The sequence below is a fragment of the Rhincodon typus genome, chromosome 29 (assembly GCF_021869965.1).
Source record: "Rhincodon typus isolate 14 chromosome 29, sRhiTyp1.1, whole genome shotgun sequence".
Taxonomy (NCBI): domain Eukaryota; kingdom Metazoa; phylum Chordata; class Chondrichthyes; order Orectolobiformes; family Rhincodontidae; genus Rhincodon; species Rhincodon typus.
The window spans coordinates 37,795,780-37,813,837 of record NC_063360.1 but is presented as its reverse complement, the minus strand read 5'-3'; the positions used below and the strand labels follow the sequence as shown (position 1 = coordinate 37,813,837).

Here is an 18,058-nt window from a genome sequence, read left to right as displayed (position 1 = left end):
AGTTTATTGGTAGAAGTGAAGACGAACACAGATATATGTTTGACACAGAATTGAAACCATTCTTATCAAAATCACAAATGATTTGTTTTCTTTTGTAACTGTGTTAAATGTTTCCTCTTGTCCTTTTCAACTTGTCTATTACCTTGGAGATGGTGACTACACCAGCCAACCCCATCTCTATCCTCTCCCAGTGCCAACCTCCCCCAACACCATCTAGCTGGGTGTGACTGCTCTCTGCTTGTTCAGCTCTTATCAATCCAATGGTAGGCAGAGAATTACTTACAATGGCTTCTCTTCCTATTCCCACGCCATTACCTCTGGTGTCCCCAATTTCCTTGCCACTTGATATTTCTCATCTACCACTACCCCTCAGTCACTTCATCTGAAAGTCTTGTGTTAGTTTTATATGTATACCATTATGACCAGGTGAGGAGGAGTGAATTAGCTCCCCTCTCCTCCGCCTTTCCAATCTGTCACATCAAAAATTCTGAATTCTGTTTTAGCACTCATCTATATTTTCTCCAATCAAAATATCATCAAGCATACAGTAGTCAAAAATCCAACTCTTCTGGTTCTTACAAAAAAGCTCCTGTTTATGTGTTCTGTCTGTAGGCAATGTTTCATCTCCAAAATGTGAAGATTCTCACAATGGTGCAAATCAGATAAGTGATAAGGACTTTTTCAAGAGTTGAGATGTTTGAGTGGTTTCATTGACTTGAGGAAAAAAAATGTTAATTTTAGTTCTGGTTGTCTTTTGTTTAGTCTTGTGGTGGTTTCATGAAACTTGGCCAAAATGTGTGGTTAGATAAAGCTTGTGCCTTTTTGTCCATTTTAAAACCTGTCAATTCATGAAGGTCCCAGATATTAACTTGGATAAAGTGTTTCTGGAACAATAGACAATATTTTTTGTCATTGTGACAATAATAATGACACCCATCTCTAACTCACCACTATCTCTCTCAGCTCCTCCACAGTTACTCAGTTATTGGAGAGTTTATCCAAGAACCAGTGCTGATCTGCAGAAACTTCCTTCAATTAAATATTGGGAACGTGAAACTATTACATTCAGACTCACTACAAATTCTATTCCTTAATTACCAAACCTACCTCTACCTGGGAAACGGCCTGACTCTGAACCACATTCTTCACAACCTTGCTACTTTATTTGACCCAGAGCTGAGCTTTTTATATTCACTCATGGGATATGGGTGTTGCTGGCTGGCCAGCATTAGTTTGCCTTTGACAAAGTGGTGGGGAGCTGCCTTCCTGAACTGCTGCAGTTCATTTCCAAATCTTCCGTGTCACATGAACACCCACCTTCACCGTTGCAATGTTCCCCTAACTCAGCTCCTGCCTCAGCCATCTACAACTGAAACCTTCACCAAGGTTCCTTTTAAGTCCAGATTCAATTTATGTTTTTCCAGACGTCCCACCAAAACACCATCTCCACCACCAACCCCACACCCCACAACACCCTCCCCCCAACACCCTCCCAACAAAACCTCCCCCCAACACCCTCCCAACAAAACCTCCCCCCACACCCTCCCCCAAACACCATCCCGGAAACACCCTTCTCCCCAACACCCTCCCCCACACATTATCCCCCAACACCCTTCCCCACACATTATCCCCCAACTCCCTCCCCACAACACCCTCCCCCAACACCTACCTCACACATTATCCCCCAACACTCTCCCCTCAACACACTCCCCCAAACACCCTTCCCAAACACACTCCGCTCATACCCTTCACCCCAACACCCTTCCCCTACCAGTCTCCCTGCAACACCCTCCTCCCCAATACCCACTCCAACACCTTGCCCCCAACACCCTCCTGCCCAACAGTCTACCCCCCTGTCTGTTCCACATTCCTAATTCAGACAAAACCCCATTCCCTCATCATCTCCTGTACTCAGCACTCCCGCCCATACCCTAGCTCCCAGTCCAGCAATACTCCAGTTTAAGATTCCTTATAGTCATTTGGTCGTACTGAACTTAAACATTGCTAAAACAAAAAGTACATTGTGTTGAAATTTTCCATCTAACATTCATCAGGACAACTTGCGAGAATACCAATTCCAGGAAAAGACCAATATTTACACAGTGAGAGAGGAAAGTGCTGATTGGTGGGCAGGTGGACTCTGATTGGCAGGGGAGTTCCCACAGAGATTTGTAGGCTTTCCCCTTGAATTGTTTTTTTTGTGAATTGTTGAGACAAGTGCTGGACCAAAACCATTGACAAAATGTATCTTTTATTTCTCAGAGCTACTGTTATCCTTACTTCTGTCTCCCTGCGTGGTGTCACCACCTCCCTGTTTCTTGTGTATGTCTCCTTTAAGAGACCTCACTTTTAATGCCTCCATGTGCTGTGTTTATACAATGTTTTGACTCTGTCTGGCTGGGGGTCTGTAGGCATGCAAACAGAAATCAGCTGTCTGAAGTCATATCTGTTTATAACTTGTGTCTTAATGTCTTAAATCAACCAACCCATTGTGTTAATCACCCCATGAGGAGGGATCGATTATTGGACCAATTACAGAACATAGAACAGTACAGCATAGTACAGGCCCTTTGGCCCACAATGTTGTGCCGATCTATTATCCTACTCTAAGATCAAACTACCCTGTATACCCTACATTATACTATCATCCATGTGCCTATCCAAGAGTCACTTAAAAAGTCTCTACTGTATCTGATAAATAAGTATATGACCATTTTTGTAACCAGCCTCACAGCCCTGTAAGATTTTTACACTCCTCTAATTCTGACCTCTGTAGATCCCTGATTTCCATCATTGCATCATTGGTAATTTTATCTGCTTCAACCACATGCCCTAGAGTTTCCTCTCTAAACTTCTCCAACCCTGTCTGTTTCTATAAGATGTTCCTTAAAATCTATTATCAACTGTCTTAATATACTGTCTACTTTTACCTGCTAGCTCTCCTACGGAGCACCTCAGAGTGTTTGCTCCATTAGACATGTTATATGAATGCACATGGTCACTGTGTTTGTGCCTCTAAGGGCAACAAAGGACAATTGGATTGAGATAGAGTAGGGGAGGGAGCATGAGCCAGACTCTCCGCTCCCAATTGGCGTCCAGTGACATGACTTGAGAATGAAACCTGCCAACATTTTGATCAAATGAAGTTTGGTATTTGGGTTTATTCACTCTATCCACCCCCAAACCTCCTACCAGCAGTGAGTTTCTGGTCCATCTAATTTGATGTTTTCTTTTGTAGCGTAAAACAGCTGCAGTGATGATGACACAGAAACGGCCATTCTCATTCAAGCACATGCCATTCAGGAGAAACACATCTCAGCCCCGAGAGGAGATGGCCACCGGAAACATCCAGCTCTGCTCCAATTCTCCTGGGACCCTCAACAAATCCATTCCAGCTGGATATATTCCAAAGCCCCTCATAATTCCTGATTATGTAACGTAAGGATATTTATTTGCATTTGGTACAATAGAGTTTGAATAATGCTGAAAAAAGACACTTTGTTGAAAGTTTTCATCAGGACAGTTCACAAAAATACCAATTCACAGAAGAACCCAACATCCATACTGTATGAGAGGAGATTGCTGATTGTTGGCTAGTGGACTCTGGTAGAGACTGTGCTGTGGTGAATTGATCAGTTAATGATGATTGACAGTTAACTGCCAGGCTTGAATTATATTTTAACCTGAGCTGATTAATGCTGCCATCTAAATACATGTTGCTGTTGTTGATTGTAACTCGGAAATGCATTCATCTTGTTAGTGAGTGTAACCCAATGAATCATTAATATTACAGTGAGATGTCAGAGCACAATGGAGAGTGAGCTCACACACCGACCACATGTAAACTGCATTTTGTCCTCTTGCAGAAAGTACCCAAAGATTGAGTCTGCAGAAGAACGGGAGAGATATAAAGGAGTATTCAATGACCAATATGCAGAATACAGGGAACTACACTCTGAGATACACGTGGCCAACAAAAAATTCCAAGAGCTGAAAGTTCTCATTGAGAAACTGCCTCGCTACACAGAGAGTTCAGAGGTAAGTAAGTAACTAGGTCAGTAGTGGCACAGGAAGGTCATAAGTCAGTGGGTCAGTTAAAAAAAAACCACTTCCCTTTCCAAATTGGGGTTGCCAACCCTCCAGGATTATCCTGGAGTTTCTACAAATCAGGGAAACAATCTTGAAGACAATGCAGCAAGCGACAAGGCAGAGAAACCTTAGAGAGATTACAATTGTCTATTTTCATTTCCTTTGATCATCTCTGCTTATTTGTTCTTTAAGATAAAGACCTTTGATGAAACTTCTACAAATGTGTTTAACCAGAGTTAGAATTCTAGGATCACTACACCATAGAGAAAAGTCATTCAGCCCATTCTGACTGTGCTAGTTTTATCAAGGAGCAATTCACCTCATTCCACTCCCCAGTGTTCCCCTCATAGCCCTGTATTTATTTCCTATTCAGATAATAATCTAATTCTCTCTTAAAAGCACTGACTGAATCTGCCTCCACCACAATCTCAGACAATTCATTCCAGGTCCTAATCACTTCCTTTCTGAAACAGTTCTTCCTCAGGTCTCTGTTGTTTCTTTTGCCAATTATCTTAATTCTGTGCTCTCTGCGTCTCACCCTTCCACCACTGAGAACAATCTCTCCCACACACCCCTTATGATTTTGAACACCTCACTCAAATCTCCTCTCAACCTTCTTTACTGCAAATTGTCCCAAGTTCTCCAATCTGTCAAAAGAACTGAAGTTCAACCCTGGAAGTATTCCTGTGAATCTTTTCCACATTGTCCCTAATGCCTTCACATCATTCTTAAAGTCTGGTGTCCAGAACGGGATTCAGTACTCTAGATGAGACCAAACCAGTGTTTTATATAATTTTAACATAACTGCCTTACTGTCATATTCTATTTCCCAGGATGCCTGGCAGCACTATTCAGGAACAGAGCAAAAACAACTAATTTTGATAGTTCCAATGACACACAGTGTCTCATTTTTTTGCTTTGTTCACTTGAGTTATTTTGTTCTCTCCCTCTCCCTTTTTATTGCTCACTCCCTTTCTCTCTATCGCAGTCCCTTTCCTTTGTGCCTAGATCAGAGATCAATGAAATTCCAGTAAACATGCACTGACCAGATAGAATTGATCTCAAGATCAGAAAGTCATAACGGTTAAAAATGCTGTGACTGTTTTGGGTCCAGTACTGGTGTTTTTACACTTCTAACTATTGGATGGAACTCATTCAGGGGCCAGGAGTCCTGACAGCTGCGATAATAGCTTGCCTAGAGCAGCCTAGCGCTCAAACTTGTATCTTATCCTGAGGGAAGACACCCATTTTAATAAGTCTCCTATTGTCGTGATCGTTAGAAAGTGAGAAAGTCTATAACTGGCCTCAGAACCCCTGAGATACAGTCGGAAGGAATAATCTAGGGTTCCTGCTGTCTGTTCCTGTCTGGAAATTATGTGCAGTTGTTGGGTGAGAACAAAAAACACATTTGCATTTTGTTAGATTTAGATTTAGGTTTCATTGTCACATGTGCTCAAGTACAGGATATAAAAGGACAGTGAAAAGTGTGCAATACCGCCACACACAGCACCATCTTAGGTACAAAGTGCCTAAGTACAAAATCTTAGTGACAGAAGTAGAAAAATAAAGAAATAAGTCAAACATTACAATGTCTTTCATGATCGGAGTATCCCAAAGCTCTTTACAACACATCAATTTTGTTTTGAAGTGTAATTGATGTTGAACTTTAAGGAAATGCAGCAACCAATTAGTGTACAGTGAACTCCCACAATCAGCAATAAATAACCAGGTAACCTACTGGTCTAGGGGTAAATATTGATCAGGATAGTGGGGAGAACCTCTCTGCCCTTCTTCAAATAATGAACCTGGGTCTTTTGCTTCCAAAATCCAGGATAACACTCGAGTGCAGTGCTGCATTGTCAGAAGTATTTCACTGCTAAACCAAGGCCCAGTCTGGCAGCTTCAGGTGGATGTGAAAGATCCAATGGCCTTCCAGTTTTGAGGACAAGCAGGGAGTTCCCCACAGCTGATGGACAATGTTTATCCTTTGTTATCATGATCTCATGTCTGTTTGTGAGGTTGGGTGTGTAATTAATTGGCTTGGAGTTAGCAAGAACTGCAGATGCTGGAGTCAGAGACAACACAGCAGGCCAGGCAGCATCAGAGGAGCAGGAAAGCTGACGTATCAGGTCAGGACCCTTCTTCAGAAATGGGGCAGGGGGAAGGAAGCTGGGAAATAAATAGAGGGGGGGGTGGGGGCTGGGGAAGGTAGGTGGGATGGTGATAGGTGAGTGCAGGTAGGTAGTGGTGGGGATTGGTTGGTGAGGTGGGAGGGGTGGATAGGTGGGAGAGAAGATGGACAGGTTGTGTCAGGTCAAGGAGGCGGGGATGAGAGGGAGGGTTGGTCATGGGATGAGGCCGGGGGTGGGGAGATTTTAAAACTGGTGAATTCCATGTTTAGGCCATTGGGCTGGAGGCTCCCGAGTCAGAATATGAGGTGCTGCTCCTCCAGTTTGCGGGTGGTGTCATTGTGACACTGGAGGAGGCCCAGGATGGACATGTCGTCCAGGGAGTGGGAGGGGGAGTTAAAATGGTTCGCGACCGGAAGGTGTTGTCGTTTGTCACGAACAGAGCGCAGATGCTGTACAAAGCAGTGTCCAAGTTACTGCTTGGTCTCACTGATGTAGAGGAGGCCACGTCGGGAGCAGTGGATGCAGTAGACCACATTGGCGGATGTGCAGGTGAACCCCTGTCTGATACGGAAGGTTTTTTTGGTTCCTGGGATGGGGGTGAGGGGGGAGGTGTAGGGGCAGGTGTAGCACTTCCTGCGTTTGCGGGGAAAGGGGCGGGGGGTGGTGGGGCTAGTCGGGAGTGTGGAGCAGACAAGGGAGTTGCAGAGAGAGCGGTCCCTACAGAAGGCAGATAGGGGTGGGGAGGGAAATATATCTTTGGTCGTGGGGTCGGATTGTAGATGGCAGAAGTGGCAGAGAATGAAACACTGGATGCGGAGGTTGGTGGGGTGATATGTAAGGACAGGGGGGATTCTGTCTTTATTTTTATTGCGGGGAGGGGGTGTGAGGGAAGAAGTACAAGAAGTACAAGAGATGCGGTTGAGGGCATTTTCAATCACCGCCATGGGTGGGGGGGATGTTGCAGCCCTTTAAAAACGAGGACATCTCGGATGTGCGGGAGTGGAATGCTCCATCTTAGGAGCAGATGCAGCAGAGGCGAAGGAATTGGGAGTAAGGGATCGCATTCTTGCAGGAGGGTGGGTGAGAGGAGTTGTAGTCTAGGTAGCTGTGGGAGTCGGGGGGCTTGAAATAGATATCAGTGTTGAGGCAGTTACTAGAGATGGTGACGGAGAGGTCCAGGAAGGAGAGAGAGGTATCGGAAATGGTCCAGGTGAACTTGAGGTTGGGGTGGAAGGTGTTAGTAAAGTTGATGAACTGTTCGAGCTCCTCGTGGGAGCACGAGGCGGCGCCGATACAGTCATCGATGTAACGGAGGAAGAGGTGGGGGAATGGGGCCATTGTGGCTACAGAAGAGGGATTGTTCCACGTATTCTACAAAGAGACAGGCATAGCTTGGGCCCATACAGGTTCCCATGGCAACCCCCCTATTCTGTAGCAAGTGGGAGGAGTTAAAGTAGAAGTTGTTAAGGGTAAGGACGAGTTTGGTTAAGCGGATGAGGGTGTCGGTGGAGGGGGGCTGGTTGGGCCTGCGGGAGAGGAAGAAGCGGGGGGCTTTTAGGCCATCCACGTGGGGGATGCAAGTGTACAGGGATTTGGACGTCCATTGTGAAGATGAGGTGTTGGGGGCCAAGGAATTGGAAGCCTTGGAGGAGGTGGAGGGTGTGGGTGGTGTCCCGGACATAGGTGGGGGGTTCCCAGACAGTCGTGATTTCTATTAAATGTTGCTGGTGATATTTCACAGAGTATCCCATTAGCTGTAAAGCAGTTTGAGATTTTCCAAGGTTGTGTAAGTCAGGATAGAAAACACAGGGCCCCTCTTGTCTCTCTGCTATGTGCACCAGAGAAAGACGCTTGATGAGTCAGGAACTAATGTTTGTGCATAAGAGCAGGGCCCAACACACACCATCTGTTAGCAGCAAATATTTAACAACTCTCTGTTTCTGTTTCTTGGTCTCTGAGCTACTGATAAAGAGTTGATAAGGATTGAAAAATATTCCACTGGTTTCAAAAAGCCCACAGTTGCTGTGTGTTGGAGAGTTTGTTGAAGAATTTCAAGGAAGGGCTTGGCTTGGCTGAGTGCACAGTCCATGGGAGTTCCAACCACTGTTAACAATCACTTGCACATCCAGGCGAGGCAGTGATTAATGCAAGAATATTCAGTCTCAGATTTCTGTCAGATTGTGCACCTGACATTTTATTTTAATCGTTTGTGGGATAGGCCAGGCCAGTGCTTATTGCCCATTCCCAGATGGGCAGCGGGCAGTTAAGAGTCAATTACTGTGGTATCTGGAGTCATATGCAGGCCACACCTGGTAAACGTAGAACATAAAACATAGAACAGAGGAACAGGCCCTTCAGCCCACCATATCTGTGCCAACCATGATGCCATTTTTAAACTAATCCCATCTGCCAGCACATTGTCCATATGCCTCTGTTCCCTGCCTATTCATATATCTGCCAAGATGCCTCTTAAATGTCGCTATTAGATCTGCTTCTACCACCTTCCTTGGCAGCGAATTCCTGGCACCTGCCACCCTTTGCGTAAAAAACCTGCCTCACACATCTCCTTTAAACATTTCCCCGCTCATCTTAAACCTCTGCCCCCTAGTATTTGACATTTCTACCCTAGGAAAAAGACTCCCGTCTATCCACACTATCTATGCCTCTCATTATTTTATATTTTTCTATCAGGTCACCCCACTCTGCCCCAGCCTCCAATGCTCTAGTGAAACAATCCAAGTTCATCCAACCTCTCCTGAGAGCTAATACATTCCAATCCAGGCAACATCCTGGTAAACCTCTTTCGTACCCTCTCCAAAGCCTCCACATCCTATAGTGTGGTGACCAGAACTGCACACAATACCTCCAAATGTGGCCTAACTAAAGTTTATACATGACTTTCCGAATTTTATATTCAATGCCCCAACAGATGAAGGCAAGTGTGCTAAATGTCTTCTCTACCACCTTTACCAATTGTGTAGCCACTTTCAGGGAGCCAAGGACTTGCAAAGGATGGAAGTTTCCTTTGTGAACCAGATGGGTTTTTAACAAAAATCAACAGTTGTTATACGGTCACCATTAAAATAGTGAATTCCAATATTTGAGATTTGAACCTCTGACCCCAGAACGTTAGTCCAAATTCTAGATTACTAGTCCAGTGACATTACCACTATAACACCACTTCCCCTACAGCATCTGGAAAGAGTACCTGGATCAGGGCTCCATGACTAACTCCTGTTCTTCTCCCTTGCCCCATCTCCAACCTGGGCTCTGAGTCCAAAGGCTGCTAACATCAATTATAACAGACCTATGAATACCCAGTCAGAGATCAACTGGCCTTCATCCCTAAGTTACCTGTGAGGCTCCATGGAAGGCTCCATTTACCCACTGACCCCTCCCAGACAGCATTCTGATGGGCAAGGAAGAAAGAGAATAGAATATCTGTACGTGAGAGAAATGATGAAGGGGCCTAAAGAAGGAGAAACCAAAAAAGGTTTTCTCTCCAAGTGTCCCACAGTGACAGGAATTAAGTCAGAGAGTTAAAATCACAGGGACACCCGGGCAATTACACTCTGAGTACAGTTCAGGTTCACGAGTCTGACTGAACCAAAGAATTATCCAGAGACACACCAAGCAGTGCTGTTAATCGACCGACAATACCACCACTCTATACATCTTCTCAGATTCTAACCCCACCCTCTCGCTTTCCAGGAACACAAACGAATAATGAAGATCCTTAAGGATTACAAGGAGAAAATTGAAGTAAGTATTCTCCAACACAACAGGCGTGTTGACAAGATGGACAGGGAGTAAGAAAAGTAATAAATTGGATTGGGAGTCTGGGCTCTTCCTGTTCCACCATTCAATTAGATCATGGCTGATCTGTATCTGAATTCAATTTAGAAAAACTCATTTTAGAATCAGCAGAAAATCAGATTCAATGAGGCGATAAAAATGAAATGGCAATGCCTTCTGTATTTGAGTGTCTGGAATTGATTCTTCTTATCTGATTGTTCAGTGCTGGCAGTGTAGCCAATGATGTCGGTGGCTTTTTTATATTCATTCATGGGTTGTGGCCATTGATTGATTGCTGTCATGTACCAAGATAGAGTGAAAAGTGTTGTTTTGTGTGCTCTACAGGCAGACTGTAGCACACAAAGTGCATTGTGGTAGCAGAACAGAGTGTTACAGCCACAGAGAAGGTGCAGAGAGAGACATCAAAATTAATATTTGAGAGGTCTATTCAAAAGTCTGATAACAGCGGCAGAGAAGCTGTTCTTGAATTTATCTGTATGTGTTTTCAAACTTTTATATCTTCTGCAGACAGAAGAGGGTGGAAGAGAGCATAACTGGGGTGGGAGGGGTCTTTGCTTATATTGGTTATTTTCCCAAGGCAGCAAGAGGTATAGTTGGAGTCAATGGATGGACAGTTGGCTTACATGATGGACTGGGCTGTGTTCACAAACCCTCTGTAGTTTCTTGTGGTCTTGGGAACAGTAGTTGCCATATCACACTGTGATGCATCCTGATAGGATGCTTTCTATGGTGCATATGTAAAAAATGATAAGAGTCATCATGGATATGCCAAATTTCCTTAAGCTCCTGTGGAAGTAGAGGCGTTGTTGTGCTTTCTTAACCATTGCATCAAAATGAGTGGACCAGGACAGATTGTTGGTGATCATCACTCCCAGGAGTTTGACACTGTTGACCATGTCCACCTCAGCACCATTGATACAGACAGGGACGTGCCCTCCACTCTGCTTCCTGAAGGCAATGACCAGCTGTTTTGTTTTGCTGACATTGAGGGAGAGATTGCTGTCTTTACACCATGCCACCAAGCACTCAATCTTTTTCCTGCTTTCTGTCTTGTCATTGTTTGAGATCCAACCTAATTTATTGCTGTGTGACCATTTATTATCCAGAAGGCATTTGAAAATCAACCACATTGCTGTGGGTCTGGAATCACATGTGGGCCAGACCATGTAAAGATGGTGGATTCCTTCCTTAAAGGACATTCATGAGCCAGATGAGTTTTTCCAACAACCGACAATGGTTTCATGATCATCATTTGACCTTTCATTCCAGAATTTTATTGAATTCGAATTCAATCTGCCATGGTGGGATTCATACCCAGTTCCCCAAAATGTTACCTTAGTCAGGCATTGACCAATCACAAACTTTGCACCGGCTTTGTGTATTGGTCAGATCATTAAGTATATTTGAGGCTGAGAGACAGACACATTATAAATCAGTAAGGGGAATGCAGGATTTTGGAGAAAAGGCAGCAAAGTGGAGGGGAGGATGATCAGATCAGCCATCAGCCTCAATGAATGGCAGAACAGACTAAATGGGCTGAATGGTCTACTTCTGCTCCTATGCCCTAATGGTCCCACAGCCGCTCTGCTCTTACACAGAAGCTTTAAATTAATTGGAAAATATGAATGATTCAGGAACATTTGAGAGTTCAGGTTGTATCTGTCGACTGTAAAATACAGTGAGCAATCTGAACTCCATGATTTTCCTCCCCTGAATTTGGGTTCACCCAGTTTGTGTTGCATCAGAGTTTCTCAGGAACATGAAATATTTATGGCACAGAAGGAGGCCATTCAGCACATCGCACAGATATACAAGCAGGTCCTTTCCAATACTAGCTCAGGGCTGCACTGACAGTGTTGGACTCGAGCATGGAATTGTATCTGAGACCAGGGTCCCCCAACACAGAGGTGAGAAAGGGGTGGCTATAGCTGGCTCTGTTTCTAATTCTAATTCTAATCCCCTTTCTGAACGGGTTCACTGAGACAGAAAGACTTATTTCAGCTGACTTCCCAATCCATGTGATGACTTTTCTTTCCTCTAACGAAAGTTTATTTTCTGAAACAGGACCCTGCTTTTGTGGAGAAAAAAGACCGATGCATGTATTTGAAGAATAAACTCTCATACATCAAACAGCGAATCCAAGAATATGACTCTGAATGCAGCTCCAAAGGCAATTACTGAAAGCCCGACTCAATTAATATCGAGGAAAATAGAAACATTTGCATTTAGATATCAACTTTTTCAACCATGAGCAATTATGAAGGGCTGAATGGCCTCTTCCTGCCCCATAACAATTCTGTGATTTTTTGTAATTCTGCTTTTAGTGGGTGTAATGTGCACAAACTCTGGGTTGCTGCCAGAATCTCACTCGGTAGAGGCAGTTAGTGATGTAATGAGGGTAAAAAGGGAATGTGCAAGAACCACTCCCCTCTCCCCCCGAAACCACCCCACCCTCAACGACTGCACTCCCACCCCCTCCAAAAGTGGTGAGGACCATGTTCAGGAGGGTGTCCTGGCCACTTGTTTTGATAATTCTCTCATGGGATATGAGCGTCACTGGCTGAGCAAACATTTATTGCCCTCCCCTATTTTTCCTGGCAAAGGTGGGGGTGAGCTGCTTCCTTATCCTGCTGCAGTCCATGTGCTGAACAGAGTGTACAATACTGTTAGGGATCGAATATCCAGGATTTTGACCCAGCCACACAGAAGGAACAATGATATATTTCCAAGTCAGGATGGTGAGTCTCACCTTCAGCATCCTAGGCTGCTGCTCCCAGTTATCCTGGAATTCTGAGTTGCAGTTTTTTTTCTTCATTCACTGACGAGGGTGTTGCTGGCTAGGCAGCATTTATTGCCCATCTCTAATTGCCCAGAGGGCAGTTAAGAGTCAACCACATTGCTGTGGGTCTGGAGTCACATGTAGGCCAGACCACGTAAGGATGGCAGTTTCATTCCCTCAACGTCAGTAATGAATCAGATGGGATTTTCCCCAAGAATCGACAATGGTCATTATTAGACTCTTAATTCCAGATTCCTGCTTTGGCAGGATTCAAACTCGGGTCCCTAGAACACTGCCTGGGTCTCTGGATTAACAGTCCAGCAATAATACCACTAATCTGTTGCCTCCCCTCAGTTCAGTGTGTTCTGAGTGTGATACAAGTCCTGCTCCAATAACACTGGCCCATAAAAGCAGCTGAAATTCCCAGGGGAGGCACTGAGAGAGTGTGACGCTGTCTTTCAGCTGGGACATTGGACTGAAGTCCAGTCTGCACACTCAGCTGGATATCAAGGATTCTGTGGCAATATTTTGAAGAAAAGTCACAACAAAAAGATTATCTCATTGTTTATGGCATTGCAGTCTGTGGGATCTTGCTGTGCAAAAAAAAACCTGCCGCATTCCCTGTATTACAACAGTGTCTGCATTACAAACAGAACTTCATAATTACTGTGAAACTCAGTGGGCTGTCCTGTAATTATGTAAATGGCTATAGGAATGTAAGTTTTGCTTCTGTTTTTATGATGTGCACATTGAAAATAAACTTTTTTTGAGATAAAGTTTTTTTGGAAGTGATCTGGAAAATACATTCTAATAAAAATCATGCAGTGTCTATTTCAAGTAATATTACAGCAACTACAGCAGAGAGTTAAATACAGATTAGAACTCCCTCTATTCTTTCAGAGTGACAGTACAGTCTCCTTTCTTCTTTTAACTGAAAGTAAAGCTTCTTCTACACTATCCCCATCAAACGCTCCAAGGACAGAAATAGCCCTGGGTTAGATACAGAGTAAACCACCTTGGCAATGAAAAAAAATAGCAACAGAAACAGCCCTGGCAGCCCTGAAAAGTTGTCGTCATTGGGGGGCTAGTGCCAAAATTGGGAGAGCTGTCTCACAGACTAGTCAAGCAACAGCCTGACACAGTCATACTCACAGAATCATACCTTACAGACAATGTCCCAGACACCACCATCACCATCCCTGGATATGTCCTGTCCCACTGGCAGGACAGACCCAGCAGATGGGGCGGCACAGCGGTATACAGTCGGGAGGGATTTGCTCTAGGAGTCCTCAACATTGACTCCAGGCTCCCTGACGCCTCATGCCATCAGGTTAAACATGGGGAAGAAAACCTCCTGCCAATCACCACGTACCATCCTCCCTAGTTTGATGAATTGGTACTTCCCCATGTTGAACAACACTTAGAGGAAGCACTGAGGATGGCAAGGGCACAAAATGTACTCTGGGTGGGGGATTTCAATGTCCACCACCAAGAGTGGCTCAGCAGCAGTACTACTGATCGAGCTGGTCAGGTCCTAAAGGACATAGCTGCTAGACTGGGTCTGCAGCAGGTGGTGAGGGAACCAACAAGAGGGAAAAACATACTTGACCTCATCCTTACCAATCTGCCAGCTGCAGTTGTATCTGTCCATGACAGTATCAGTAAGAGTGACCATCGCACAGTCCTTATGGAGGAGACAAAGTCCCGCCTTCACATTGAGAATAACCTCCATCATGTTGTGTTGCCCTATCACTGTGCTAAATGGGACAGACTTCGCACAGATCTAGCAACTCAAGGCTGGGCATCCATGAGGCACTGTGGGCCATCAACAGCAGCAGGATTGTACTCCAGCACAATCTGTAACCTCATGGCCCGGCATATCCCCCACTCAACCATTACCATCAAGCCAGGGGATCAACCCTGGATCAATGAAGAGTGCAGGAGGGCATGCCAGGAGCAGTACTAGGCATACCTGAAGATGAGGTATCAACCTGGTGAAGTTACCAAACAGGACTACTTGCACACCAAACAGCGAAAGCAGCAAGTGATAGAAAGAGCTAAGCGATCCCACAACCAATGGATCAGATCTAAGCTCTGCAGTCCTGCCACATCCAGTTGTGAATGGTGGTGGACAATTAAACAACTCACTGGAGGAGGAGGCTCCACAAATATCGCCACCCTCAATAATGGAAGAGCCCAGCACATCAGTGCAAAAGATAAGGCTGAAGCATTTGCAGCAATCTTCAGCCAGAAGTGCCAAGTGGATGATCCATCTCAGCCTTCTCCAGTGGTCCCCAGCATCACAGATACCAGTCTTCAGCCAATTCGATTCACTCCATGTGATATCAAGAAATGATTCGAAGTATTGTATACTGCAAATGTTAAGGGCCCTGACAACATTCCAGCAATAGTATTGAAGAGCTGTGCTCTAGAATTTGCTGCATCCCCAGCCAAGTTGATGTATCGTTACATCATTGGCATCTACACGACAATATGGAAAATACCCTTACACAAAAAGCAGGACAAATCCAACCCGACCAATTACCGCCCCATCAGTCTACTCTCGATCATCAGTAAAATGATGGAATGTGTCATCAACAGTGCTATCAAGCAGCACCTGCTCAGCAATAAGCTGCTCAGTGACGTCCAGTTTGGGTTCCACCAGGGCCACCCAGCTCCTGATCTCATTACAGCCTTGGTTCAAACATGGACAAAAGAGCTGAATTCCAGAGGTGGGGTGAAAGTGACAGCCCTTGATATCAAGGCCACACTTGACCGAAAGTAGCATCAAAGAACCCTAACAAAACTGAAATCAGTGGGTATCAGGGGCAAACCCTCCATTGGCTGCAGTCATACCTGAATAATAGGAAGATGGTTGTGGCTGTTGGAGGTCAATCATCTTAATGCCAGCAAAACAAATGAGCTGGTCATTGACTTCAGGAAGTGGAGAGGAGAATACACCCCTGTCTGTTTCAGTGGTGCTGACGTGGAGATGGTCGAGCTTCATCTCTAGGCATAAATATCACTAACAATCTGTCCTGGTCATTCCACATCAATGTTATGGTTAAGAAAGAACACCAACACCTCTACTTTCTCAGGAGGCAAAGGAAATTCAGTACTCCACAATCACTCTTGGCAAGTTTTATAAATGCACCATAGAAAGCATTACTATCACTGTAACCCCATTATCAATATCCTTGGGATTACAATTGATCAAAAATTGAACTGGACTCACCAGAAAGACACAGTGACTACAACAGCAGATCAGAGGCCAGGAGTACTGCAGCAAGTAACTGACCTCCTGACTCCTTAAAGCCTGTCCACCATTTACTAGGCACAAGTCAGGAGTGTGATGGAATACTCCCCACTTGCCTGGATGGGTGCAGCAACAACTTGACACCATCGAGGATAAAGAAGCCGCTTGATTGGCACCACATCCACAAACATCCACTCCCCCCACCACCGACGCTCAGTAACAGCAGTGTGTACTATCTACAAGATGCACTGCAGAAATTCACCAAAGATCCTCAGACAGCACCTTCCAAATCCACAACCACTTCCATCTAGAAGGACAAGGGCAGCAGATATATGGGAACACCACCCCCTGCAAGCTCCCCTCCAAACCACTCACTGTCCTGACTTGGAAATGTATCAGCATTCCTTCAGTGTCGCTGGGTCAAAATGCTGGAATTCCCTCTGTAAGGGCATTGTGGGTCTAAGCTACAGCACATGGACTGCAGTGGTTCAAGAAGGCAGCTAACCCCCACCTTCTCAAGGGCATTTAGGGATTGGTAATAAATGCTGGACCTGTCAGAGATGCCCACATTCCACAAATGAACAAAAAAAACAAGGAAAAGCAGTTTATTTCAAGGTTTCCTTTTCCATTGAATTCAAATTCACAAACTGGAAATTTGGTGGAATTGTGAGCTCACAGTTTCTTGATTTTTAGCCCACAAATACTTCCTGACTCTTGGTGGCTGTATCTGCAAATGCTTCCAATATAAATACAGTCAGATGGAATCAACTCTGAGCTGATTGAAATCTATCTGAGCAGGCTGATGGTCTGGGTTATTCTACACCACCCTGAAAACTTATGACCGGATTTATGAGATTGTCATTAAAGCAATAGTTACTTTAAAGGACAATTAAATAAAGAACAGAAAATATGTCTCTATTTGCACAAGACCTTAGTCAAACATACAGATGATGTTGTGTATTTACGTGGTACGTGACAGAGTGGCCTTGGGAAAGGTATAGCGAAAGTCCTTGAGTTTTTTTTCGGTTAAAGAGTCCTCAGTTATCAGGATTTGCCTAGTGTTGGGGCTTTTAAGAGAAAGGGGTGAAAAGAGGAAAGCAAAGTCAACGAAATTCAATGAGGAATTTAGATGCCGTTATATTACCACAACAACAGCTCCTCTGGATTGTGGCAACTTTGAACTTGACATCACAGGAACTGAACTGCACACAGCAACACTCCACAACAGGAAATGGTGGGGTGCTCAGTACCTGATGGAGAACACCCCACTATTCCTTGAAGCAGTACCCTGGAAGATTATACATCCACCTGATTGTTCAGGCAGGCTTTCACTTTATCACTTCATTCAAAAGCTAACAGCTCCCACTGCAGTGTGTTTGTGGGCAAATGTGCGACCAATAATTTCTTAACGCAAAGGCGGAGCTGGAAAACCCCCAAACCTGGGGTTAAAACTCACTCAGAGATAGTAGGAACTGCTGATGCTGGAGTCCGAGATAACAAGGTGTAGAGCTGGATGAACACAGCAGGCCAAGCAGCATCAGAGGAGCAGGAAAGCTGAAGTTTTGGGTCCGGAGATAGTAGGAACTGCAGATGCTGGAGAATCTGAGATAACAAGGTGTAGAGCTGGATGAACACAGCAGGCTAAGCAGCATCATAGGAGCAGGAAGGCTGATGTTTCGGGCCTAGACCCTTCATCAGAAATGGGGGAGGGGAAGGGGGTTCTGAAATAAATAGGGAGAGAGGGGGAGGCGGATAGAAGATGGACAGAGAGAAGATAGGTGGAGAGGAAACAGACAGGTCAAAGAGGCAGGGATGGACTAAGAAAGGTGATGTGGCTGTAGTATCTGGTTTGCATCACGACTTGGTCGAGCAGTTTCAAGGCCAAAGAGATTAGGAGAGAGTTGCAGTGGGAGAGAGATCCCCTGAGGTTTGTCCGGAGGGAGGAGGGTAACTTCTTCAGGCTAGGCATCCTTAGAAGAGGCTTCA

At 44.8% G+C, this 18,058-nt stretch overlaps 2 protein-coding genes across 4 annotated transcripts in view; both read left to right on the top strand.

The window, feature by feature from the left end:
* sugp1 (SURP and G patch domain containing 1) overlaps positions 1-18,058 on the top strand; it is a 59,494-nt gene that overhangs the window by 22,897 nt on the left and 18,539 nt on the right. The gene's annotated exons all lie outside the window — the stretch shown is intronic.
* Positions 3,244-12,931, top strand: LOC109918683 (MARVEL domain-containing protein 2-like). The gene is made up of 4 exons (XM_048614316.1): positions 3,244-3,438; positions 3,867-4,038; positions 9,933-9,983; positions 12,102-12,931. Exons 1-4 carry the CDS (start codon positions 3,257-3,259, stop codon positions 12,216-12,218), a joined length of 522 nt encoding a protein of 173 aa, XP_048470273.1. The 5' UTR covers positions 3,244-3,256; the 3' UTR covers positions 12,219-12,931.

Excerpts from the sequence above, each read along its gene's own strand:
- LOC109918683 (XM_048614316.1), top strand. The coding sequence starts at position 3,257 with ATGATGACACAGAAACGGCCATTCTCATTCAAGCACATGCCATTCAGG. Across the intron at positions 3,439-3,866 it reads ATAATTCCTGATTATGTAAC|AAAGTACCCAAAGATTGAGT; the intron begins GTAAGGATATTT and ends GTCCTCTTGCAG. Across the intron at positions 4,039-9,932 it reads GCTACACAGAGAGTTCAGAG|GAACACAAACGAATAATGAA; the intron begins GTAAGTAAGTAA and ends CTCGCTTTCCAG.